Here is a 27,362-nt window from a genome sequence, read left to right on the forward strand (position 1 = left end):
AGCCCCGCGCAGCCGGGCCCCTTTCTGCTGGCATGTCGCGGCATTCTTGTCTATCAAGAGCCTTCTACAGATTTTTCCCATTTGCCCGAAAGGCTCTATACGCTCTAGCCGAAGTCCCATGTGTTAAACTGCCGGGTACTCTGGGTTGCTCAGGGGTCCTTCACGTTGGTTTCGGTTGATCTGCTGACGCACTCGCGGTATGATCCTGGGCCCTACACATCGGTCAAGGGCTCTTCCTATGCCCTGTTACTTGCGGAGGATTCTACAACCTTCTCGAGGGCCCCATTTTTTAACCTATTTTGGCAGACTTGATCGTTGGGGCCCCACATTGGGTCTGGGTCACGTATATTTTCAATGTCGATGTGGACAAGCTACTTCCGGCACAACAGCAGGAAAAATAAAATTGGAGGCAAAAAAAGAGTAATTTCCGGATAATAACAAAGCAATAAAAGCTACCGTATCAGTTCCTCAAGTACCACAACAAAAGCAAGTCAGCACAAATAAAGCCTTCTTTAGCAGATGAAACATTTTCACTTTCAAGGAAACAAAGTTAGTCTGCTAGTGACGTCATCAACAGCTGGCATGGTTATGCCCTAGCCACACTTCCTTGAGATGATGCGCCGCATTTATCGACAACACCGACAGTGAGCGAAGACGGGACGCTGTTGGGCGCCGGCGTTACGGGTATGTTGTACATGACAGTATATTATAGGAATTGTGGTATGGAGAGCATGATCATCTGAAACAATATCCTTGACGTGGCATAGCTTGCAGTTTTCATGAAAATCATATGATTTAAATCCACGTTTTTGACACATGGAAAATATCTTGGTAGTTAAGTTTACAGTATTGTTTCAGAAAATCGTCCTGTTCTGCTGCACCGCTGTTGTACGCCATGTGTCTTGTCTTACTCATAGTTCTGCAGCCATGTAGTTGTTGCCTCATTTCGTTTGGTAGCCTGTGGAAGAAATAGGTGTAACCATCTTGCAGCCGGTTGCAGCTTTTGTGCCGAGCCCAATTTCTACGGTTTCTTGCTTGCTTGTCTTCTGTCAGCCTGTGATGTCATTCTCAAGTATAAGCTAAGGCCAGTTAAGACTGACACAGATCTGCTTCAGAGTGTATCAGGGGTCTCTTTCCAAAATGAGGCCATGTATTGCAAGATTTCACAGGTATAATCCTGGAGACGGAGATATGGGTCACGGAAGGCATTTTGGTGATGTGATGTTTTCCTTGTACAAATAAAAATACAAAATTAAAAAAAAATGGTGGATCTAGTTTCACCACATATGGTGGACTGATAATGTTTTCTTACTCCCTGTTTGCTTTTTCTAGAGGATGGGTTGTGCCATGGGGGCTTACACACAAGTGTGAACATGGATACAAATGCCATGTAAATGCTAAACTTGTATCAGAAACTAACTTTTGGCTTCCAAAAGGCACTTTATCCATGCAGCACTCGGTTGGATGTTTAAATCTGAAGATATTGGTATTTGGGAGCTTCTCAATGTGTATGAAGTCATGATATATACTGTACTCCATACATACCTAATATGTACTGGTAGTGTGTTTATACACCTGGAAAGGTGTTGACCACTGATGCATTTTTCAGGAAATGAATAGATTGTAATAATGATGCAACCTGCAAGAACATGTGGAGACAAATTGTGTAGCTGCTTAAATATTAAGGCTTCTTTCTCATCTCATTCTATCATTTCATCATGTTGATTACACCAAGGTTCTTATATGGTGAGGCAGAAGCTGCCCCAGCAGGTACCAGATGTCTACTTGTACTAAAGGGATGGTCATTGTTGGCATCTTTTTCAGATTACTGCAGATGTACCAGGTTGCAGCATTACATTGCCAACCTCACAATGCCTGTGACCAAGATCTCATCAGCAGATGCATTTCCAGAAGCCTGTCAGGGCCAGCTGACAGTGGCACACTTCTCAGCCCACTGGGCGCCACAGTGTCAGCAAATGAATGAGGTGCTGGATGAGCTGTTAAGCGACCCTCAACTGGCCCATGTCAAGTTCATCTCTGTGGAGGCTGAGGACATGCCAGAGCTGGCCCTAAAACATGCTATTTCAGCAGTGCCCACATTTATCATCTTCAGTGGAGGCAAGGCCGTGGATCGCGTCGACGGCGCCAAGGCGGCTGAACTTACCAAGAAGGTGCAAACACGTGCGCAACACGGCGAAGTGCCGCCACCACCAGCACGTCCTGAGGAGGACCTCAATGCCCGCCTGAAACGGCTCGTAAACCAGGCGCCGTGCATGTTATTCATGAAGGGCACCCCCAACGAGCCGAAATGTGGCTTCAGTAAGCAGATGATCGAGATCTTCAACAGCCACGGCGTACGCTTTTCTAGCTTCAACATCCTGTCGGACGAGGAGGTGCGCCAGGGCCTGAAGACCTTCTCCGACTGGCCAACATATCCGCAGGTGTATGTAGGTGGTGAGCTGGTGGGCGGCCTAGACATAATCAAGGAGTTGGTGGCGAGCGGAGAGCTAGCTTCCACGCTTCCCTGCAAGAAGTCGCAACAGGAGATGGACGAGCGGCTGCGCGCGCTGACCACCGGTGCGCCTGTACAGCTGTTTATGAAAGGCTCGCGGGAGCAACCGCGGTGCGGTTTTTCCCGTCAGCTGGTGGACATTCTGAATTCAGTGGGCGTGGAGTACAGCACGTTTGATATCCTTTCGGACGAGGAGGTGCGACAAGAGCTGAAAAGATTTGCTGACTTCCCCACCTACCCGCAGCTCTGGGTTAAGGGCGAGCTTGTTGGTGGGCTAGACATCGTCAAAGAACTGGTGGAAAGTGGAGAATTGGATGCGGCGTTGAAGGCGTGAGCACTTAGTCCGTTGCCACAATGGTCAAATTCCTTTTCGCTTCCGCATGTGCTTGGATTGCCTAAGGCAATGTCCTGGGTTCTAGGCTTCGGGTTTACCGGTCTCGTTGGATCTTGGTGATAAATGGAGCTTGGCGGAGGGTTTCGATAAAGGGAAACGTGTATTCAAACCAGTTATGAACGTCGAAACAAATGCCCGAAATATATACCTACACTGGAATGCAGGAATGTAACACAAGCGGCTCCATTCCAGTGATCTCTGAGCGGAGGTTTGCGATCGCACACGGAGAGACATCACTGTTGTCTCACGGCATCACTGCTGTCAACATAAGATTGCCGTCGCTGAGTAAAAAAAACATCGTTACCGGGAGTATTGCAGTATCAGCCGTTTCACGGAGCGGAACATATGTAACTTGCACCACACGGAATTCGTTGCTTTGGGCGCTTCCTCTGCACCAGACTTGGCCGGCGAGGGGTGGGTGGTCAGTCACTACAGACCCAGCTGTTCTTTGAGGCCATCTACAACTTCCTGGGCTTCGATCAGCGTGGCAGTTTTGACCTCGGGCTGCACCACATGGCTCTGCTGGTCGGCTTCCAACTGTGAAGCCAGCTGGTCCACCGTCTGGCGCAGCTCCCCGACCCGGCGACGCGCCGACTCCGTTTGGTCATCCTGTCAACAATTCTCGGCCAGTGAGGCGCCGCATGTATGGACGCTTAAGTATGCATAAACGCGTATGTTTAAAGCAATTTTTACAAACAGCCTCACAGGAAACTACAGGCTTTCAGACCATTTCTCCTCACAATCTTCACGCAAATCCGGCACAAGAATACGTGAAAATACGTCATGTAGCTCAGTTTCCGTGCTTTAAAGTAAACCTTTGCTTTATATTAAGCAATGAGTTTAAGGTAGGGTTAATCTTTGCGACTCTTGTGAGTTAACCCCGATTACAGTTTTGCTTTATCTCTCATATATTTGTAAGGTGATTGCGCGCGAAATAACTAAAAGCAAGCGCTTGCGCGATGGCTCCGCGCATCGATGAAACTAGAAGCTTAAAATGCGTGTGTAGGGCTGTTCAGTTATTGGCCCTGTTCTGTTCGTGGTTCTGGCAGAGTATTTCTAGAGTTCCCGGGCCGATCAGACGGGCATGAGCGTTAAGAGGGAGGGGGGGGGGGGGGGGGGGAGTTGAGGGCCCCATCCAGCGGATGTGCATTGGAGCATGTGCTCCACGATCGGGAAGTGAACGCGTCCATCCAGGGGTCGGTCTGCGGCGCCGAAGCCGCCCTTCTGGCAGTAAACGGCTGACAATGCCAATGTCTAGTCAGTGCTAGCGGTCTGGTGCCTTTGGACGTACCTGACGACCAGGGTCATCGTGGGTCAGCGCGGCCGCGTCCCGAAACTGCCGCACGAGGCTCTGTACGCGGCCGTCTATGCTGTCCAGGCGCTCCAGTCGGTTCCGCTTCTCGGCTGCGATGGCCTCCCTGATCTTGGTGAGCTCGGCCCGCACCGAGTCGTTCTCCTGCTCCGCCTCTGCCGGTAGCCGTGCCAGGACAATGGGGCAATCTGGTCGGGGAGGACATCTGTTGTGAACTACTTGCACGACATTTTCTTACTAGCGGGCGATGAACGGTTGCCAATGGACGTCAAAATTCTTGCGATAGTGACTGAAACCGACTGAAAATAGGGACACGCTGTCTGAGCGGATATCACCCAACAGAGGGGTGTAAATCAAAACCTAGACGTGCACATCACATTTTCTCCCCGGCTGGTTAAGATGGTTAGGCGTATTGTATGCACTGCTTACGGGCTGGTAACAAAGTACGCAGAATGGGAGTTATTCTGGCTTGCTGTACTTGAGTTGCCTGCTTACTTGTGTAAGTGGTGCTTCAAGAGTTAACATTTCTCTTTTGTTATTATCGGTATTGTTATTGACGATAGGAAAATGGACATGCACCATTTGCATGAGAGAAGGTGACGTTAATCTTACGTGCGGTATGTTACCGATTTTTGCTTTTGGCAAAAACAGCCGGTCAAAATAACGTGAAATAGTGAAAAGAAGAGTGGCCTCTCACTCAGTTCTTATCACTATGTAATTAGCCGACTGACCAGAGTGGGATACAGGTAATGTAATGGATAAGCTGCGCGTCTGGAACACTAAAGGTTCGAGGATTGAATCCCTGCGGTACCCGCCCTTTCTGTCAGGATCACAGGCAGGCAACGCCGCATAACCTCATGGGCTGAGTGCGTCGTAAAGCCCCAACAATGACGGCGTGACCAGTCACCGGTAATCGTATGTCGCAAACAACACCAGCCACTCTGTCACGGTCATGCCGACAGGGTAGTGATGATGCACGATGCGTCTTCCACAACTTCGTGATTCCGCCCACGCACCATTGTCCCACCTTTAGCGCGTCTCTCGCAGTCCTCCACCAGCAAGCCCTGACTCTTCAGTTTAAACTGAAATTGGGTGATGGCGGCGCGACGCTGCACCAGATCCTGGTCGGCGTCGTCCACCTGCCGCTGGAGCGTGTCGCGTCGCTGCTGCAGCTCGCCGGCCGCCCGCTGGTAGGTCTCTGCCTCCTCTTGCAGCCCCTGCACGCTCGTCTGAAGACGGCTCACGTTCGGGCCGAACTCGCTCATCGCGCGTGAACCTGTGAGCAACAATTGGCCGATCGTGGCTACTGATCGATGACGCTGTCAAGCTACCTAGTAAAGCAGAATGAAAGCACTGAGGTGGACAAGAAACCACAATAAGAGCATTGGGTCAACTCCGGTCTTCTGCGGCTTCTCACTCCGCTTTTGATTGGCATGCTTGTAAAACGATCGGGGTGGTAAATTAGCCTATATACTTTCCAGACTGACCCTTCAAGTGGGTTTACAACTACTGGAACACGATGCCTTCAAATTTCGGTTGGTACTGTGCCATTCCTTATTGCTCTGTGCGCCACTTTGGCTCCGCCCCCAAAGGAGGCTTAGAGGTTCGAAGACAATCTTTGGTTGTACATAGGGTCCCGAATGGCACAGTTGTCCTCCATTTTAAATACTTGCTTCTCGGCACGAGCATTTTTTATTTCTTGTACCAGATTTTACGTCAAGTGCAACCACAGTCTGCGAAATATGGTTTCAGAAAGTGACAAGCATCCATGACTGGGCTAAAAGCTCACTGGGTGGGGCAGCTATTCGCAGTTGACTCGTTACATTATTCGCTGTCTGATGCTCACGTTCTTCTTTTTTTTCAGTGTTCAGCTCTAAAGCACTAAAAAGCCCCGAAATATGTAGTCTGAGACCTGCTCTTTTGCGTCAATGATTGCATAAGTTGCAAGCTGAAAGCTCGTACTGACTAAAATAAGCACGGAGGGAAACATTTGTCAGTGTTTCTTGCAGCATCTACCCGACATTTTGTGGACGTCCCACCAATACCCGTACCCTAACCGAAACTTTTCCCAAATTTGTATCCAACTTCCCGCCACCATCTCCCGAGTATGAGCATCCTAAGTTTATCCAACTTCAAGGCCACAAGTAGTCCACGGTGAGTGTTTTCTCAGTCTCACACTTCAATTACATTCACAATTAATTATGTGACTAAAACTGATCAGCACTGAGGGATGACGCAGATCAGTTTTGATATGCTTCGGTGTCCTAGATGTAGGAAGTACTTGGAGGGTACCTAGCGAAAAGGTACTTGGAGCAGGCTAATCTTTGGGGGTGCCCCATCATGAATGGAGGATGCACAATTTCATGTTGGGGATGCTGCTACGTCCCCAAAAGTACACCAAGTTACGCGTGTGGGCGCTTGTCCTCAGACATGTCAAAACCTATCGGTCAGGAACACTTCTGAAAAATGCTGCTGCTAATTGCAGTCCGCTATTCTCACATTCCCTGGGGTCTCATTTCTGTCCTCAGAGGGTAGAAGTGTCAATTTGCATGACAATGGCCTCTGATCATTCGTTATAATCAGGGATTTTCAGATCCTCGATAGATAGTTCGTCTTCAAAGATACAGTAGCCTATTTGCTTGCTTGTGGGTAGAGGCTCGCGGTGTGTTCGTAGATCAAATACTTTTTTTACTTTTTGTTTCCCCATCTTGTGGTATCCGTGTTGTTTCGTAGTTACCCTTGCTCTTGAATAAGGCCTTAATTGTTCCAGAATCTGTGCCGCCATCATTCAGTTACGTGCAGGATTATGGTCACATTTCCTTGGCCTGCACCACGTTTCATGGGGTTATCTTCACACGAAGAGGCGTTGAATCAGTAATAGTTGAAGAATCTGGAACTCTCTCAACTGTACCTGAACACCTACCAGCCTAAAACAGTCTCGCGAACAATTAAAAACATACAGTGATCAAAGGAAACAGCGTGGCAAAATAAACATTGATGGGTTAACTATTCCTTTATATCCAATTTCGACCTCCCGTACTGCCGAAAACACTATGCTAAAAATTATTTTTATATTATAATACATTATATTATTATATTATAATAAATTATTACATTAAAACCACATATTTTTCCGGACCGGGAGATAAAGTGGACGACATGAAAAACAATCCACAACGAGGGCATTTTAAGTCTATTAGGCCCAGCGCTATCGAACCGATTCCGCTAAATTACGCATGTTTTATGCGATTATCGCAAATAAGCGTATGTGGGCAAAGTTGGGCCAAAATTAAAGTTCCACGCAAGTCAGTCCTTCAACTGGTGGGGTTAAATAAGATAAAGGCAAACCATTAAACCGCTAAAACAGAATCAATCAAATCCCTGCGAATCTGGATCTTGCATTCTATTTTACACACGCTTATTCCACCACTTCCTGGACGGCCTACCTCCATGGCGATTTCAGGACACCCTGTGCTTTACTAAATGCTCGGGTATATTCCGAACAGCGTTTATATTCTATTTGCAACTCGCATACCATCAGTGCTGCAAGAGATTCAAAACTATTTATGACAGGGTTACAAACATTTAGTTGAATTAGTGAAATGAAGAATACCTCACGCTATCGGTATCCAGCCAGACAGATATGTTCCCTATTTTGACATCCTGAGCGCCGTGCGGCCGTCTGTGCAGCTGGCTCACATCGTTGCTCTGGTCTCGCTCGGGGTGTCCGCACTGTTATACCCCCAGGAAGCTTTTCTTGGAAAATCTGCGATTTCGTTTTCCAGTATGATACAGATACCAACAGTAAGATTGCCAATGGGCACAGTTCTTAACAGATGACAAATTATTTCTGGGTCTGAAGCCTTAACACCCGCCTGGCCGGCCGGTTGAATGCCTGTCGCTCGGGAGGGGTGGGGTGGGGGAGGGCAATTTAACTCCCTGAGATCTCAATAGCAAACAGAACTAGAGACACCAAATTCATGCTGTGGGTTGGCAGGTATATCAACTCGCTTGTGCCAAAACGTGAGAGTACTTGATCATGACCTTCGGGTTCAATAAGATAAAACAAAGTCAAACTCCAGATTGGTCTCCAAAATGCCCCCTGACTTCATGCAGCCCTCCATCCTCTCTCCAATGCACATGAGCAAACATGCCATAATGGGCCAACGAAATGCAGCAAGCATATAAACTACTGGTACACTAAATACCTAGACGCATCATGATCAATATTATCATCATCATGCTCCATCGCTATCATCACCATCACATCGGCTTCAAATAGGAAGTAATTGCTCAACATCGAAATAATTTTGGAACCGGCAATTTTTTAAATCCATTGCTTTTTTTGCAATTTTGTTCTATTGTTTAGAAATCTGGAACTCAAAACTCAAGGTGACCGAAATCTGGAGATAAATCAGGAATTAGGGCAGGTTAGGCCAACTTAATTGGCTCAGCCCCCAACCGATTCCAGAAAGTGACACACCTGGTGCCTACCATTGCAAGAGATCTACCTTCTAGACAAGACAGGGGACAGAAAGATCTACTATTTCTCCCGGAATCGCGGAAGACGTATGTCGTTCCATTACGGTCCCGGAGCTGTTGACCGACTAGCGGTCTATGCATCACCTTGAACAATTTTGCTCGTTCGGAGGCCAACGGCTATTTTGCGGATTGTCGATCTCGTGGAAACGTTCCCTGCGACTCCAACCTCCGTTGGTCTGTTACATAACTCCAGTGTAACTTCACGGCTGTGATTGATGGGGTGGGGGAGTTTCTCACATATTTTCCTGACTCTCTGTCCTTTTTTCAAGAATACAGGACCATGGAAACGGTATCATCTATGTGGGGTGCTAGCTCTTATTAGTTCAGATAAGGCACTTGTTTACTCCTCAGTGACGAAACGAGTGATTTGAAAGGCGTAACCTTAAGCACACGTTTTTATTTTCCTCATCCTTGATTCCCGATACGCGGATAGCGACTGTGCAGTTGGCACTTTCCCAGCAGTGGTCGGTCCCGTTTTCGCACATTGTTATTGCAATCTTTTCTAGAAAACGTCATGCTATGGACTACACAACCATTGTGAGTGCATTTTCTTCACTTTATGAACACCTTTAGCCCGTTTCGCCCTCAAATGACATCGTAGATGAGAATGCGGACCGTGGCAAGGCACGGAGCCAAGTTTCCTCAGCTGGGCCCCAAGGTAAAATTGTATCCGAAACCGTGCGAATTTGGACCGAAATTTTTCGAAATTTCCGGCATTTATGGTGTAACCTTCTTGGATCATGGGGAGGGGCATCGCTCCCACAGCCACGCCCCTGACCCTCGCCGCCGTCCATCTTTTACGTTTCGCTTGGGGCGGGATGGGGGGGGGGGGGACTGGTGGAGTGCGACCGAAACGAAACACAGCAAGGGAGGAGAGTTGGGAAGTGCAACGTGGTTGAAAATCATGTAAGTTTATTTTGAACGTCTTGGACTGTAATGCGGGATCAGGGGCGTAGCTCGGCAAAAATTAGTTCAAGCATAACACGTCAAAACCGAACCGTAAAATATTCCAACCAGCCGCCGCCCGGATTTGGCCCACTCTTCTTTGCGTGGGTGAGTGTGTGTGTGTGGGGGGGGGGGGGTATTGGAGCCCTCTTTTAAGCGATTAGGTGGCGTTACCCTGCGCGGGATGCCGTAGGTTTCCTTTCGTGACAACCAACTAACCCATCTGTGCTTCGCATCTCTTGCTCAATTAGTGCCCAAACGGACGTTACCTTTTTTGTGGCGTTCCGCTTCGCAAACCGTAACCAGAGGAGGCCTTTTCGCCCAGAATAACCGGTGCGTAACCGGGGGATGGGGCTGAAAAATGGCCAATATGCCCGGCGTATTTTATGGACGGCCCATCAACTCTTATAGGTCAGCAGGACCGCCGCGGATATCACTGCCAATAGCAGGGATGAAACAAACATTTCAAAGGTGTCAATCTACTTACTACGATTTGCCATTCCTCTCAGGTGGCGGGTTTCCTAAGGAACGTTCGCCTTAAACCAAAACCAACCACGGAAAATCTGCACGAGAAATCTCGAAGAAGAATACCCCGATCTGGAGATGCTGATGATTCTGCTATTGCTGGTAGAAATTGTGTTATTTACATGCAGGCATTGCTGTTAACCCTTCCAAGAACATTTTCGTATACGTGCTGTAAAAATCGCAAATTACTGCAGGGACTTTATATCGCGTAGGCAGGTGCAACTCTTGACATTTCGCGTAAAATTAACGTTGTACGTTCAGGGAGGTGCAGTTAAAACTCAGTACATTTTAGTCCATATCCGGAACATTTGAATAAAGTTGGTAAACCCCTATGGTACTCTGCGCTTTGATATAGTATCCATGCAAGGAAACTTGTTAAATTCAGTTATGGCGCACACATGCTCCACTCAGAGATGCATTTGTAGCGCGAAAATATTCGTGGTAAGTGACGTCACATACAATTTTGCGTCGCCTGGATGACTTCAAAAGATACGAGCTGAAATTATTTAGGAAGAAAACTACGTCATATTTTATTCTTACAATACTTACTCAGCTCTGGAAAAGGGGTCGCAACGCTTGGAGTCCCCAAGGAACCGAAGTTTTGATGCTCGCCCTTGATTCGCATTTTTTTCATGGAGCAGACTGATAGGGAGAGGGGGTTGATGGTCGATGCGACCCCCGGTGTTTCAATTTAATAAAGATGGAGCTGAGCGGGAACACCATTGGATTGATCCCGACGAAATCTCGCGGTTGGTACAAGTTTTTGGATGAGTCAATGTTGGCCCGACGCGCGCGGCCCACGGCATCGTCGGCCGCCGCCCGTCAAGTGGAGTGTTCATAAAGAAACTAGCGTTGCTTTGAAACCAGACAGGCTACGAACACATTTTTAGGTGTTAAAACAAAACCAGTGAATGCCCCATATGCTACAGAAAATGTGGGCGTGATGTCAGAATTCCGGAGAGATACCATACGAAACCTCAGAGAGGTCGCATTGACCCCTCCACGCACCTTATCAGGACGAGGGTTGATATTGAGGTTTGAGATGACGAAAGGGGTATTGCAACTGAAACAAATGCGATTCACGTATTTAAATAAACGAAATTTGATGCAACCGGCAATTGCACGTTCATTAAAACGTTCAAAATGGGATAAAATTAATTGGGCAACCAGGGTGGCCACTTCTATCACCAAAATGCACACCTTGATCACGAGCTGAATCACCAAGCGAAATGGTTAGTTTACAACCAGAAAAACTGACGTCACCAATGGTGTTATCTCAAATCGGATATAGCAAGCCGATCATACATAAGAGGTGAAACGTCCAATTATCGGTAAACAGGGAAAATGGGGGGGGGGGGGGGGAGCTCTGCATCCTGTATTGCCGCGTCTTTGTGCGCTCACTTTTTGACTCTTGACTTGTATGGTTATTTAATGACAGGCATTGGATGGCCAAGACCCACCGACCGACAACAACAGATGTTTAGAAATCTGACGACTCCGGTCATGCGTGATCCAGTGAAATGCTTGTGTGCCCATGAATCGTGGCGCTTTGTATCGTGGTCTCTTTCGGCTACGGCGAAAGAGGAGGTGACTACGGGGTAATTGTAAGAGGGGGGGGGGGGGGAGGCGTAATGTGTGCTTGCATTTCTTTTGTGCGCAACCGTGATTGTAATGTGGGCTCTTGCAAGTCGATTGCTGAAATTTTAGAATACCAGATGCATATACCAGTTGGACAAGAGGGTGCACGTCCTGGGTGCCCCTTCCCCTGAATTTGACACGGCCCTGGAAGCTCCTTGTGAGGAGGCCCCATTTTGTTCACGAGGATCAGTTCCTGAACACTCGCCCCCCCCCGACCCAACACACTTAGTGACCCCCCTCCCCCTGGTCTTGCCCAATATGTGCCGGGCTGGTCATGGATGTCGATTTGTATTCCTACGTGAGCCCTCAGCATTTACTTGCCCCCCCCCCCCCCAATACTTTGGCTAGTTGGGGCCTCTGCTACAATACTCATCTGGCCCTCCCCCAACTAATTTTGTGAAACGATGTCCCTGGTTACACCGAAGAGAAAGCAGTTTACCCGCACCCGGCGGGGAGGGGGAGTTGACTTCTCCCCCCCCCCCACGGTCTTCCGAGCACAGATCAAAGAAAAATGCTCGCAATGATGTGCTCGCAAATGACCCGAAATTTTCTACAGCCGTTTATCTATCAGTTTGACACCCTGTGTGCAAGTGTAAAGCTTTGAGCTGCCAAGGTCAGCGACATAGGTCGGGCCAAAGATGTCAACCTCTAAAAATTTTTAACTACGCTTAACTTTTTTAGGTCTTATGTCAGTGTCCAAGGTGTTTATCGTAGTAGGACATGACACTACCTACAAATTATACATTTCAGTTTTTTCGGAAAATGCCGGGTCGCTTACCTGAAGTCAGGTAAACTTGGCCATTGTTCGGTCATAATTCAAAGTTGTACGATTATATGACCACAGAGCACGTGACTTAGGCCCAGGGCAAGTCCTGTATCTTGGATATGTTCTGCAAAACACTTGCTGAACTCCATTGGCTGTATTAATAAAGACACTTTTGCGCACAGAAATCGAATGCTTCACTTGATACGTGCGATATTAGTTGAATGCATGTTGAGGTGATATGTATATATATGCGTGCGTGCGTGCGTGCGTGCGTGCGTGCGTGCGTGCGTGCGTGCGTGCGTGCGTGCGTGCGTGCGTGCGTGCGTGCGTGCGTGCGTGCGTGTGTGTGTGTGTGTGTGTGTGTGTGTGTGTGTGTGTGTGTAATAGATCGTGGAGGGACGCGCAAGGTCATATGAGGTCATCCAAGGTCGATGACCTATGTTGCTGGTAGCGGAGGGACTAGATCAACGAATAAATGCGACGCGTGAAACCACCTCGTTGTCTTGTTTGTGAAGTTGATGACGTCTAATTTCATGTACCAATATATCTACTCTCAATTTGTTACACATACATGGGCAAGCCTTGAAGGGTTTGGGTATAATGTTAACAGCACGTAGGTGATCTTGAATACTTTTACTTCTACGGCCTTTAGATTGAATAAAATTGTGTTTTTGTGTATGGAATACTGCTCTTCCACAGCCACACCTAATAAAATATACTCGATCAGAAGCGCATTGTAAAGAAAGTATCGCTTCTATGGGTTATTGGTTGACCAATTTTCAACGGTAACCCGATCTTACCGGACCTATGTTGACGACAGAAATGACCAGAATGGACTTCCACAGGCTTAACGCGTATTTGTGTGCCCTCAATACCCGCCTTGGCTTTTAACGTAGGTTTTAACTGCGCCTATCGGAACGACCGTTTTTTATCTTTTGTGGGCGCTTATGACGTCAGATTTGACCTAATGTGAAAACTTTGGCGTGCATTATTCATGGTTTGACGAAACTGTCTAAACGGTATTTTTCTTTTTCTTGAATGGCGTCTGGAAGTGGGAGGTCTCGGATGGAGGCCAACTTCCCCACCCGGGCGCGATTGTCTCGGACGCTTGGCCGAACGTGGGTTGATACGCGCTGGGGTGGGGGATGGAATGACCCCCAAGAGGGTTTTTCCGGAATGGTTTCCGAACGGCACGGTGTAGCCGTGTCTAATTTTGCACGACTTTAGGCAATTGAATAGCGGATCGTGCGGTATGAAAAGATTAGATGTACATTGTAAGGTCGTTAACCTACAACAAGTCAAAGTCAGGCCATGGATTCGGCGAGGCCAATTTCTAGGGAAGCGTGCAATCTGATGGAACACCGGGGTGTTAGACGAAGCCTTACATCTGTGAGATACTTTCTTAGGCAACACAACAGTGGTATGACCAAACTCTATTGACCTAGGGTCAGGTATGAGTCAGACTAAGGTGAAAACCAACGTGTTTTATTACTCTTTGGCTTGCCGTATGAGACATTTTTTGGTGCTCGTTCCGAAATGATTGATAACAGGAACCGCATTAGACATCTTCCATGGACTTCTTTAAGGTCCCAATAGGTCGCTGGCGTAAAATGAGCTTGGTCAAGATTCCGTTCCTGGGAACATACTGCCCAGCTTAATGTTTATCACTTATTCAAATGTAAAACTCAAAGCAGTATTCTGTGATTCTGGTCACCATGACCTTCGAAAGGTCAAACAAGCTCACTGACCTTAAATGAGCACGTGAACTTTTGCCTAAAACGGGTATCTAGGTTCTGGGACAGTTTGGAGACCAGCTTGGAGTTTGACATTGTTTAACCTTATTTGACCCGCAGGTCAAAACCTAGGAACCTCACAATGTGACTTTAGTGAGTCCACGCACACGCCAACACACCCTGTGAATATGGGGTTACTAGCCTTCTTAGTTGTTGAGATATCAGGGGGTCAAATTGACCGCCACCCGAGCGGAGGGTATCCAACCGGCTACCCGGGCGCGCGCTCAAACGTAGTACAACGTTAGTTTCGTACCTTAGTGTCTTTATTCCTTTGTGGCTAGCTGGCAGTTTGTTACACTGACACACGGCCCTTCGCCCAGCGTATCTACCTAACAAGTTTGCTACCAGGCCAGCTGACGCCTCACCCGCTTATTACAGTTTGTAGGCAGCTGGCGTGCGCGGGTGGCGAAAGGCACGCCGGGGGTGATATAGCCCCTTATCACTAGTCTCTGAAACAGGACTAGATTGCATACCTGGGTGGGTACGCGCCTGACGCTTCGATGCATATTGCGTAAGGGGACATGCAGGAAGTTGCGGTTCACTGTTCAAGCCGGGCTTTGTGTAAGCAGGGCGTTGGCACAGCTCGTAATGTTTCTGGTGTGAATGAGCCATGTGGGTGTGCGTATCATATGCATTTCTGGCTATCCCGGTGTGGATTTTCTAGGAAAAAGCAAAGGTATTACGTCGTATGAATTATGAATGCAATACTCGCTTTGTCACGAGTACTGTCGGATGTGGTATCTTAGCATTGATCTGTTTTGTTTTCCTAATGTGGTATCTAGGTGATGCCTTGGGTGTGGATAGTGGTAAGGCTACTTGCCAGCAATTTATGGATGGAGAGGGGGAGGCAGCACCATCTGACATTGATAGGGGTATTTTTAAGGTTTTATGTACAAAATCAGTGATGTAGCAAGGGGTGGCAATAGGGTCTTGCCCCACCTCCTGAGTCAAGATGTTTATGCCAGATATTGATAGATTTCACAGAATGCTGCTCAAAATTTGTGGTGTCTCTTAAAATTGATATGTACTACCCTGTGAGGAAAATTCTGGCTACACACCTATGCAAAGTGGATATATTTTTGCACAAAGTCTTATGCTTAACTCTGAACCATCAAATTTGGTCTTAATATGCAGCAGCACCTGCTTAATAATGTGGTAAATCAGCACCACCTGGTATGCTAAGGATACAATATCATTTTTAGTTACGGGGCTCTCAGTCATGGTATGCATTGGTGCCTGACACTGCAATTTTGAATTATTCACAGATCGATGTTTTTAAGATATAAGACACCATAAGTAATCATAGAACTGGAAAATTCCACAGACATCTTATCATCTTACCTTAAAAATATAATAATCATAATCACAATGGCAGAGGTCAGTCAAATGTTGGTATGCCACCCTGATCACACAGACATTAATAGGACATCAGTTGCAGCACAGCGCATCAGGTGGAAGAGGTTTGTCAGGTGACACTGGTATGGTCAGACTGGGCTGGGCCAGGCCAGGCTGGGCTGGGCTGGGTTAGGTTGGATTCTGGTCTTTTTCCCTATTTTATGATTATTTTTTATATTTGCTACCTTAGAGAAAATGATTTATGTGTGATGCTCTTTTGTAATGTAAGGAACTTATGTCAACCTTCTTTGCTCACAGCTTGTGTGAAGAAGATATGATTGTTTTCTAAGTGGCAGTGCAAACAAACTATGCTGGTGTGAATAGGCTAATTTGCAATTTATTGATCATTCACAAATTGGTGGCTTAGTGGACTGATGGCCTAATCTGATCAACTGTTAACTGCTGGCACCTGGTAGGGTGGAATGTAGCAATGGGATGGGATACCAAGCTTTTCACCATATTTCAATGATGCTGGGATGCAATAATGAAGTAACTACAGAGGTTACATCAAAGTGTGCTGAATCATGGGTCAGCCTTTCATGAATGCCAGCTCAAAGTCAACCTCAATATGGAACTAGTTAATGCATGTTAAGGTTGCATTTGATGCTGGGAGCAAGTTAAGTTGTTTATTTCATCATTGTTTAGCTGCACTCATCTTTCCCAGTTCATTAGGTTTTAGAAGGACTGAGGAGTGTTTATTGATGTTTTGTCATTTGGTAAGCAGGGATAAAAATGGAAGTTGTGCACTCTTATGCTCACAATAAATGACCTTCATTGTGCTAGGCGGCACTGGTCAAACAAGGTATCTTGCAAGCATTGGTACAAAACTCTGTGTTTAGTCTGGATTTGCAGTGTGCAAAGAGATTTGGCAAGAGTCACTAGCCAAACAAGATATAAATGAAGCATGGGCACAAAACCCTGTTTTTGAAAGCTATTCTTATGATCATGCCTAAAGAAGATCAAGCAAAACATGGTAGTTGAAAACTCATGCACATAACTTAATGTCTGTGTCAGATTCATAACCTCGATGTGGAAAAGCCTGTAGTTTGAAGCATTTCTTGCTTACATGAAAAAAGAAATGATACTATTCCTTTTGAATTCACCAGCAGCTTCTGTCTCCCACAAAATTCCTGCATAAGACTAATTGTCACACACACTTGTCAGATGAAGTTTTATACCAGGCAATGAATGCTATCTATTGTAATGCATTACTTGAGATGGGTGGCCATTTGGCATGGGCTACAACACAAAAAAGAAGACAACAGACTAATGTATGGATGGTAACCACGAGCTGCAATTGGCAGCTAAAAGGCCGTGACCAGTCCAAGAGCAATGTGCCTTGACAGTGTGTTGATGACATGTAAATGGGGATGTCACATTGGGTTACCTTTATACATGCTTTAAACGTCAAGTGTGTGTATAACTTAATATTCCACCAAAAGTGGGTTTTTTTTGCTACACCTTAGCTTGCATCTGTAGGAAAGATCAGGTTTACAGGCCTTGTCTTGCTCTTTTTCAAGAACGCGCATGGGGCGACGCGGACTTCCACGCTTGGACTATCTGGTGGGGCGGGTTTTCGGAATCTGGAAAAGTGGCAGCAGGCACGTCAGCCCGATGGGAGTTGAGTATCACGTGTTGATACTGCTATTATCGTGGCGTTTTTGTGTGCTGTTTCGGGCCAATTGGTCGCAATTATTTGTGACTTTTATAGAGTTCGGTGTGTCGCTTTAGTTTTTCTATGAAACTGATCCGTCTCCGTGATCGGAGGGAAGGATGCTGGCCCGTAAACTCGGAGGGACTGGGTAAGAGTCCTAGCGCTGGCGCATTGTTCGACCCGACTGAAACGGAAAAGTCAGCTGGCAGCTGGCCAACGAGGGGTTCAACCCCACCCTTGGGCTGCCGTACCGCATCATGGTGCGGCACGTAAAACCCTTTGCGTCACTGCCTGGCGAAAGAGTGGTGGCAAAATTGTCTATTGAACCGAACGGTACGACTTGGGTGATGGGTTCAGGGTCAACAAGCCATGCTTAGCAGGTACATTAAACCGAAAGCCATCCCTAAAACATTAAGGAAAATAAAATTAAAAATATTTTGGCTCATTGTAAGGATCGTTTTACTCTTTGCGGGACCAATCTTTTGAAGTAGGCCTGGAACAACTGATAAGATACTACCTTGTCCGACGCAATCTCACGCAAGCAACTTCTTATGATATTCTTTGTGTCATGCCTGCCTGCTGGCTTATGACCGAGTTCGGCTCCGGCCCGACCCCGGTCAGCCGAGATGTGCGGGTCTCACGGCGGCGCCGGGCCTTTCCGGCGGAAGCCACCAGTGCCGCTTGTGTGTCAGTTGCGGCTCCCGGTCCAGGCAAATGCATCGAGCCCCGTAATTCTTTTCAGACTTCGTTCTCGCAACAAGCAATATGTGTGAAGCTGCACCTCCGTACCAGACAGACATAGCCATGCTGACGGAACTAGTTGCCGATCATTTTACGTCCTCCAATTTGTTCGTGTTGGAATTTGCAATGCCCTAACAGTGTGACCACTGGCTCTCAATTTTTTTGACATACGGGATATTGAATTCGAAGGTGCAGTAACTTGTGCCTTCCGACCGTTCTTTTGTGATGATACCGCTATTTTTATTGGTTGTCGTTATGCATTGATCGCAATTCATGTCCTGTTGCATTTGTCTTGCCGTGATGCATCATGAAAGCCATCATGATTTCCCGCGCCGTTTAAATGCCACTGGTAGTCACGGTGAATCCCTGTCATCCTGCTGATCATGCTGTCCTGTGTTAGGTGCGCACGAGGCCTGGTCGGCCGCCCTGCTGTGATCATCATCGGCAGCCTGTTTCCGTCCGCCGCGGCCCGCCTGCTGCGCGGCTCAGCGAGCCTGCTGTCGCCGCGCCGCTGCTGCGCCATGGCCGGCGCGATATCGGACCGGCTGGTCTGGATCGACCTGGAGATGACCGGGCTGGACCCGGAGCGGGACCAGATCCTGGAGGCGGCGTGCGTCGTCACCGACGGCCGGCTGCAGCCGCTGGAGCCGGGCCTGCAGCTGGTCGTGCACCAGCCCGACTCGGCGCTGGCCGCCATGGACGAGTGGTGCCGCGAGCACCACGGTCGCTCGGGACTGACTGAGGCCGTACGGCGCAGCACTGTGGACCTGGCGACGGCCGAGCAGCGCCTGCTCGAGTACGTGCGCCGCCTGACGCCGGCCGGCCAGTGTCCGCTGGCCGGCAGCAGCGTGCACATGGACCGCGTCTTCCTGATGCGGTACATGCCGCGCCTGCTCGCCCACCTACACTATCGCATCGTGGACGTTTCGTCTCTGAAGGAGCTGGCGCGCCGCTGGCGACCGGACGTGTACGAGGCCGGCCGCGGCAAACTGTGCGCCCACCGCGCGCTCGAGGACATCGGTGAAAGCATCGCCGAATTGCGCCTATATCGGGACCGCTTCATCAAAACGGAGGCGTAGGTGCTGCACTCCTCCGGCGCCGCCACGGAGCCATTATTCGGCGTTCGATGTGATAGTCGTCAACACGGGTTCCACGCACTCAACGCTAGAAGTCCTACGTCATCAGCGCTTTCAAACAGGAAGTTTTTGTCACACACGTCAACGTCACCATTTATTCTGTTTGTCACTACCTCCTTTACCACCATATGCTGCCAGCTGTGCAATTACCGTGATACTGACCGACTGACCCATGAGACCAATAAGATGAGTGGAGACAATTTGCGGTGTGACGGAGAACGTGTGGGTAAACCACATGAGAGTCGCGCGCGGCTTCTCCAGGTGACTGAGAATGCAATCTCGACACAGCCGCAGTTGTTTACAAGCTCGATCGCAGAAACGTTTCCCTGGCGATAAAATAGGCAGTGTGTTGCAAAGCACACCACTAAGTACATGAGCGACGAGGGTACATACTACCCACGTGTCCCTGGCAATTCAAACAATAATGGACCATTGCACTTACGATAAAGAACATGACCATGTAACTACGTCGGGCATGAAAACTACCGCGATCCCTGCAACGAGATCGCAGTTTTCGTTGCACCATTCACGTGCCTCCCAGCGAGTTATCTAGTTAAAACGGAACGCATAGCACACGTACAGTTAAAAAAGAGCACGCGACACACTGGCATATGCGACCACCGGGGAGCAGGAAGCTAGAGACAGAGAGCCTCTGCCTGTTTGGACACACCCAGGACCGCTTTGGTGTTGCGTGGAAACCAACGACGCAAAGGGCGCGTAAGCTCACTTCTGACTCGGTGTCCGCCCGACTGCGCTTGCGCAAGCGCGGGCATCCATCTCGTGCTCGAGTATTTTGAACGGAAAGTAGTGCGGCTCTCGTCTTCTACCTACAGCTTAAAAAGGTTTGGCACCTCTTCTCGTCAAACCCTGTCGCGCAGAATCCAAACTCTCGGCCCTTGCCGGCCCGCACAGGCTGGCCGGGACTGCCTCTCCGCGTGCAGACGGTACTGCAGGCGGTACGTCAGCGTCGGGGACGGCCGCGTCGCCAGCAGCCGGCTGACTCGCACTGGTGTCGCCATCTTCGGTGTCCGCGCCGTCGGGTGGGAGCGACGACTGGGCGAGCGGCCAGAGCAGGGCCAAAAGCCAGCGGTGGCCCAGCACGGACCGCACGTTCTGTTGCCAGCCCCGGTCAAACTCCCGCAGCCGGTGCTTGCGCTCGTACTGCGTCTGGCCCCGGAGCAGCGCGGACAGCTGCGTGTAAAGGATAACTCTGCGGAGCAAGGAACACTACCATCATTTGCCACTCGTCTGGCCGGAATTGACCTGGAACCGCACGAAGGATGTTACGCGATATGCACCTAGAAAGGACCTGCGAGGTTAAGCAATGATCTATTTTTCGTCTTGACACAGTGCACCACGGGCGATACAACACCAACATACAGCTGTTTCAAAAAGCCACTATAATACTTCTCACGAAGGTCGGAACTTGATAGATACTACACTGAAATGATGTTCGTCGAACCAGCACTGAGGCAGATACATATCCGGCAGAAAGTCCACCTTGCAAGACAATTTGACCGTCAGTGATGATCTCTTGCTGCAACACACATGCGGCCACGGCAACATGGTCAATCGGCTGCCAATTTTGACCCAAAACAACGATGAGCTTACAGTTATTTTGGTTCTTGCAATTGCGAGCAAAATATGGCACAAAACAAATATTTAGGGAGGGTATTGGCCACAGTAAACAGGGCTAGACACCTGTGCAGTTTCCGTGACTTCCTTTCTCTCACAGCCGACCTATCTCGGTTTAAACTAGTGTCCGGTCTTCGAGGCCGGTTTCGGAAAAGGTAACTACAATCACTACCCAGGCAGTTGCTGGAGAATCACCGGACATGACAGTTTTGAGATTCGTTGGCGGGCCCCAAATTCGGTTCACGTCTCCCGTCTTCTCTCGCCGCTGTCATCTAACATAAAGCCTTAAAGAATGTTCTAGACTGCGTCAATCCATGTCCGTTGTGCACGAGGGTTAGTGACCATCCGCACAAATGAACTCACATTCACCTAGATGATTGTCCGTTTTCCCCCGCAAATTTTATTATTCTCGTTTCGCTACATCAGGTGGCCGAGATCTGAACTCGGGGCCAACCTACGCTGTTCAGTTTTTGCATGCTCAAATTTTAGATTTCAACGTTCACCAACGAGGGACATGTACCTCATAAATCCTAACTGCATGATGTCCCAATACTGCTGGAAAAGTTAGGCTGCACGGAGAGACAGCATGCAGATGCTTATCTGTTTTAAGTGTACAATTTTTTTAAAGAGTTCACCCTCTTGTTGAGAAATCGCTAGTAATCCAACACCAGCGCCGTCGGTGCGGGCGTGCAGACACTGATTGCAGAACCCCACCAGTCGGCGTATGGTCACGTGACGCAGCTGGGCTTACCCGGCGTTGACCAGGACGGCGGTGCCGAGCATGTGATGGGCGCAGGCCACGAAGCCCCAGAGATCGAGCACGCCGAACGGCAGCACCAGGTGCGGGGCCAGCAGCTGCACCGGCAGCCAGAGCGAGTACCTGGCGGTCCAACACAGCGGCCACCGGTCAGACCACGCCGGTTTTGCCCGGCCAGGCGCAAGCGAACGCAGTATTCGACTTATATCAACATCACAATTCGGCAGTGGTATTCGTACAGGCGAAAAAACGTCGGCTAAAAAGCACTTATCTACGGGGCTAGGGAACCATTCGAAATTCGATGTCAGGTACTGTGGAATAAGGGTGCCCGAGAAAAAGCGTTGTGGCATGTTCGGTGAACCAAACATCATCCAGGATTTGGGGAACACAAGCAATAAAACCAACTGAGGCGTCACACAATCGGTACATTGTTATCGGGTATCATTCTCTCTTACCACAGACAGGCAATATTTCTCCCACCAAAAATGCTTCGGTATTTTCCCCAATTGAAAGCATTACACATCAACCATAGTTTTACTATGTATTGCAATGGTATACCGTTCGACTCAAATACTGCAAACGAATTGCAAAGAAAACGCTGTCACAGTGCTTTCTCATGAACTGACGCGTCTTTGGGATGAAATCGTGCTCACAACATAGGGCCTTGATCCAACAATCGAAATAAGTTTTCGGTAAGCTTCTCGTCATCTTTCATGATCTTTGTGCAAAATTATCAGAAATTTAAAGATTTGCATCTAGATATCCAGATGCATCCCTGATATTCCTGCACTAACGACCCGTAATACGTTGCGCACTGCCTTCATGCTGCTTTTTCAAGCTTTAGAAGCGTTTCCGCTTCGCGACTTTCAATACATGACAATAACAATGCTCATGTTGCGACAGTCTTATTCACGAGAAGCATCAGTTTGTCCAGTAAACACATAAAGGGCCTGCTATTCCGGGGAGATCACGACCTTGGCATGATTGCTAACTTTCACTGGAGGTTGCTATCAATATCGGAGCTTGGGACCATGCGTGCGCACCAGCGCACGCACGCTGTCGCGTCTAGAAGCCTGGACGCGACAGGCATAAAAATCTTAAAGTAAAGTATAAATTTCAGCGACCCGAGTCCAACCGTTTCAAGAGCATGCCTTCAAACCAAGGGGCCAGAATCTACCAATCGCGCGGAATAGCGTTTAGCTAATGCTCGCATATCGCGACAGAAACACACATAAATAACGAAGTTGTGACGGTTAAACCGTGAAAGATCCCCTATCATTCACTGTCTTTGAATGCGACAGGAGTTGGGCCAAACACAAATGAAGTGAACAAAGCCAGCCACTGCTAGGCCAAATCAGGGCTGGCGGCGCCAATGCAGCCAGCCTCGACATCAACCAAGTCAAACTGGAGCAGAGGTACTGACCCGCCAGCAGCAGCCACCACCATGGACCACTCGTACACCAGTCCGTAGAGGGCCCCGACGAACACCGCCAGCACCCCGCTCACGAAGTAACGGTGATTCCGCAGACCGACGCAGCACCCTGCAGAAGCGGGGGGTGTCCGTCACAGGGGCGCAGGAGATCACATGCGCACCACCCCGCGGCGGCCCATACTCGACCGAGCACCCTGCGAGGGCGGCATGGAGTCTCGGGACACCGAGCAACCCGCAAGGGCCACATGAAAACACGGGGCCATGCGCGGAAGGGGTGTGGCGCGCGATCCCCCATCGCCCAGGCTGCACGTTTGATTCGTAGCATGCTAGTACAGGCACCTAATACAGCTCTCCACAGCTTGTTTGGTTTTGCGCTTTTCCCGTCTTGTATGTATATCTTTTAACCCAAGATTACATCTTATCAAATATTCATAAACATTCTAAATTATCTTTAACTTGCTTCTGCTCCTTGAAATGACATGCCTGGTAGAATGCTTTAAATCAGATCAAGCACCACCCCTCACCTGTAAAGATGCAATGATGGTCTCTCTTTTCTATGCATGTCTTGCACGTGCTACAGTGGTAAGACCTGACAGGCTGCATCACTTGGCAGGACGGGCAGAATGACACGCCTGGAAAGAGTTCAACATATGTCCACCGGCAATGAGGGTAGATCATCTAACCTCATCCCTTTACAATGGCATCCAAGTTTGTTTGGAGCATTTGCATTCCCTGTCACTCCGAGGAAGGTTCTTGGTTTGGTACACAGTTGCCGCCAATTCCAGGGAATCGATAGCCATTGTTTGACGGCCTTATGATACGGCTAAGGTACTTTCAGGCAGAAGTAGTCTGAAAACAATGTTGCAAACAACCATAATTCGACAATTCAGTACAATTTGGCCTGGCTAGAGTTTGGCGCACAAATCTACCAGGTCCAGCGCACCAATGTGGGGTAGACTTCAAGCACAGTGAGTGGCTATTTAACATATTGTCCGAGTACACAATGCGGTGTCACCGGCTAGGCCTCGCACTTCCTAACATTATATGAATCATCTATATGCAACGCAAAACCCATACAATATTAGTACAAACAGGTGTACAAGACGTCATGAATACGTCTAGCACCTTCATTTAGCTCCATCTGCCATGTAATGGCAATCATGCGCGTTTTACCTCACACCCGTCCCCACCCAGTTCGTATCAACCGACGCATAAATCCTTGGTACAGCCGTCACCTTATTGTGCAAAGTTAAGGCCATTTCCACCTGAGTGTACGGCGACGCCACCATCCTTTCAATCGTCCCGCACAGGATAGCACGGGACTGCCGAGACGGCACTGCACGAGACGGAACCAGCCGCGATCAAACGAAACTGGAGAGAGCTGAATGGAACCGAACGCGATCACACGGAATCAGAGATACTGGTGAGACGCAATGAGGCCCAACGGAGACCAAAAGAGGCCCGGAAGTGACCAAGCCAAGCCGGGCGGGATCAGTCGATATTGGATACCACCCAGCATGACCGATGGGAACTGGACCGAATGGCACGGGAACCGGTGCCGTTCGCTTACGGCTGGACCGAACGGTTAGAACATGATGAGCCCAGACGGTAGCAGGCAAGATCCGGTTCGGACCGGATGAAGCAGCACGGAACTGTATGGTGCCACTCACAACCTGACATGATGAGACAGGACTGGGCGAAACTGCATGGTGATGGATGGGACCGGATGAGACTGGATGAGACTGGATGGAAATGAAAGGGACTGGGTGGGAATGATGAGACTGAATGGAATTGAATGGGACTGGAAGGGACTAGAAAGGTCAGGAGAGGACTGGACAGAACCAAATGGAACCAAACCAAGCCAGACAGGGCCGGGCGGGACCACAGGAGGCTCGATAAAGCTAGATGGGACCAGATGACACCAGACTCGATCACACGGGCCCAGACAGGGCCGGATGAGACCAGACAAAACCAAACGGGTCCCGCCTGGTCTCATCTGGATCCCAAACAGGCCTCGCTTAGTCCTGCCCAGGCCTCTTCTGGTCCCATTCTGTCCCATATGGTCCCCTTCTGTTTCGTTCTGTCACGTTTGATCCCATTTTGTCCGGTCCAGTACCATCTGCTTCATTTATCCTAGTCACGTCCCTTGTCACCCCATCATGTCCCTAGGTGTCAGGTTCTATCCAGTCCCGATAGAGCTATGTCCAGTCTCACCTGGTCCCAGGTCCCATCTGGCTGCACCTGACCCAATCAGGTCTCATCCTGCTTCATCCTGCACCACCCAATCCTGTACTGTCCCATCTGGTCCCATATAGTCCAGCTGACCTCATCACATTTCATCCCCCTCCACATGACCCAGCACCCTGGCCATATGCACGTTCTGTCTGTACCTGTCCAGTACCACCCAGCTCCATTGTTTGGGTCATGTCTGGTGCATTGGTTGGGTCATCGAGGGACCGGACGGTCCCTCGACCTCGTCCAGTCCTATCTTATCTCCACAGGCTGACCATCATCTGATGTGACATCATCATGCAACCAGCTGGAAGAATCAGCAGCCCTCACTCTCTTTGCATAACCAGTTGACACCCACACCACAAATTAATGGGTCAGTTGATGTAAGCTGGGCAGGTGAGATGTAAGGAAAATCCTATTTATTTCATAATCTGGCATATAAGAGTTAGAGGAACATGTTTCAAGCATTTAAAAATGTCTGGGGCATCTGCTGTTGTTGATATCAAATGGTTTGTAAGCATAATTGAATTGATTCAGATTGTTTTAATCAGTGTGAGCCCTACGCCAACAACACCCACAAGGCTGCAAAGCTGGTTGGCATCCCTACCAAAACGCTTTAAATGGAACTTACCCACCATATTGCCGCATCGGACGTGCACGGTCGGTTTCACAGCAGTGTCTATATGAATCACCTTGGAGAAATTTAGCAAAATGATGAAAACCAAATATCCCCCCATTAAGACATGCAAAAAAATAACTGGTGAAAAGCTTGAGTAGTATGATGGCAGCACCACTAATCCTTCCCATATTAAGGCATATGGAATTCCCAGTGTCATGAACCACGACAATGCCCTTTCCTGCCATCGAGATGGGGATGGTCTCATGGCAACTCAAGATCGAAATGTCGTACGGTATTCCCCCAGTGACGGTCACCTACTTTTTATAGCGCCGAAAACGGGCCCATGGTAAAAATTTGTTGAAGACACAAACCATAAATCAAAGGAATCGTTTCAATAGCAAAAAGACCGCCGATTCCACCGCAGCCCCCACTCCAACCTAAACCAGGCTCCCGCCATAGCACTTCTCCCGCCCCAAGACCGGTGCAGGCAAGGCGACAGGGTCCGGCGAGCGCCAAGGAGATGTAAAGAGGGGATTCTCGCTTCTTCTTCGCTTACCATCAGCGTGACGTCACTGTTGCCGAGACACAACAATGCGCGACGAGTCGCATGATGCCGGGGGGCAAACGGGGGGTGGGGGGGGGGGGGCGCAACGCTGGAGGGGGGGGGGGGAGGGACAAGCGGAGCATCAAAATGTTCGCACATACAATGAAAAGCCCGTTAGCGATATATATTTATTGACAGCAAGCCGATTATATAAAATTTTATGACGAACATGACGATGTACTTGACAAGCCTATGCGGGGTTTTGGAGGCCATTACCGAAAGCAGCAAAACTGTAGGCCGTCATTTTCTCGACCTCTCGACAAGAGGCTCTACACACGCTGACCCTCTTTCGGGACTCATCCTGGATTGTTCGTACCCGGCGTCAAATTAGATGCGAGCTGTATCGAATTTCATCTCAGCCAGCATGCCCAATTAGGACCTGTGTGGGTCCCAGTTGGGCAGTCATATGGGGTCCACCTGGGCGGTCCACTTTGGTCCTATGCGGGTATGTCATGGGCAAAAACCTAGGTCCCATATGAGTGACCCTTGTTGGGCCCATGGGGGCCTAACTGGGGCACACATGGGACCCACCTAACGTTTAAAACCGGGACCTAGGTGGGTCCGAGATGGGCAACCAAATAGTGCCCGCCTGGGTTTGCCACCTCGGGCCCATGCGGGCATGTCATGGGCAACCAGCTGGATTCCACATGAAAGCCCATGTGGGGTCCTTGTGGGGCTTAGCTGGGACACACATGGGACCCACCTGGGCAGCCCAGGTGTGACCTATCAT

General features: G+C 48.9%; 4 protein-coding genes across 8 annotated transcripts; 2 read left to right on the forward strand and 2 right to left on the reverse strand.

The window, feature by feature from the left end:
• Positions 1–654: 654 nt before the first annotated feature.
• LOC119105884 (glutaredoxin-3) lies at positions 655–3,233 on the forward strand. Its single transcript, XM_037229441.1, has 2 exons — positions 655–684; positions 1,825–3,233. Exon 2 carries the CDS (start codon positions 1,872–1,874, stop codon positions 2,844–2,846), a length of 975 nt encoding a protein of 324 aa, XP_037085336.1. The 5' UTR covers positions 655–684; positions 1,825–1,871; the 3' UTR covers positions 2,847–3,233.
• An 81-nt stretch (positions 3,234–3,314) lies between these two features.
• On the reverse strand, positions 3,315–10,197 carry LOC119105886 (myosin-11-like). Of its 2 annotated transcripts, none has more exons than XM_037229447.1 (4): positions 10,193–10,197; positions 5,246–5,494; positions 4,198–4,373; positions 3,315–3,515 (listed from the first exon to the last, which is right to left on the reverse strand). In XM_037229447.1, the coding sequence occupies exons 2-4, from the start codon at positions 5,481–5,483 to the stop codon at positions 3,336–3,338; spliced, it is 594 nt and encodes a 197-aa protein (XP_037085342.1). In that variant the 5' UTR covers positions 5,484–5,494; positions 10,193–10,197; the 3' UTR covers positions 3,315–3,335. The 2 variants fall into 2 exon arrangements, with proteins under 2 accessions (XP_037085342.1, XP_037085341.1); XM_037229446.1 differs by lacking the exon at positions 10,193–10,197 and adding an exon at positions 9,975–9,997.
• Positions 9,210–19,553, forward strand: LOC119105885 (oligoribonuclease, mitochondrial). 4 transcript variants are annotated; one of them, XM_037229443.1, is made up of 2 exons: positions 9,210–9,297; positions 18,618–19,553. In XM_037229443.1, exons 1-2 carry the CDS (start codon positions 9,275–9,277, stop codon positions 19,294–19,296), a joined length of 702 nt encoding a protein of 233 aa, XP_037085338.1. In that variant the 5' UTR covers positions 9,210–9,274; the 3' UTR covers positions 19,297–19,553. The 4 variants fall into 4 exon arrangements, with proteins under 4 accessions (XP_037085338.1, XP_037085339.1, XP_037085340.1 ...); XM_037229444.1 differs by lacking the exon at positions 9,210–9,297 and adding an exon at positions 14,835–14,904; XM_037229445.1 differs by lacking the exon at positions 9,210–9,297 and adding an exon at positions 14,957–14,988.
• Positions 19,435–27,362, reverse strand: LOC119105384 (putative palmitoyltransferase ZDHHC24). The gene is made up of 6 exons (XM_037228851.1): positions 27,336–27,362; positions 26,466–26,574; positions 23,702–23,809; positions 23,169–23,286; positions 21,740–21,868; positions 19,435–20,563 (listed from the first exon to the last, which is right to left on the reverse strand). The coding sequence occupies exons 1-6, from the start codon at positions 27,360–27,362 to the stop codon at positions 20,188–20,190; spliced, it is 867 nt and encodes a 288-aa protein (XP_037084746.1). The 3' UTR covers positions 19,435–20,187.

The sequence above is a fragment of the Pollicipes pollicipes genome, unplaced genomic scaffold (genome assembly GCF_011947565.3).
Source record: "Pollicipes pollicipes isolate AB1234 unplaced genomic scaffold, Ppol_2.1 Scaffold_6138;HRSCAF=7277_pilon_pilon_pilon, whole genome shotgun sequence".
Lineage (NCBI taxonomy): Eukaryota > Metazoa > Arthropoda > Thecostraca > Pollicipedomorpha > Pollicipedidae > Pollicipes > Pollicipes pollicipes.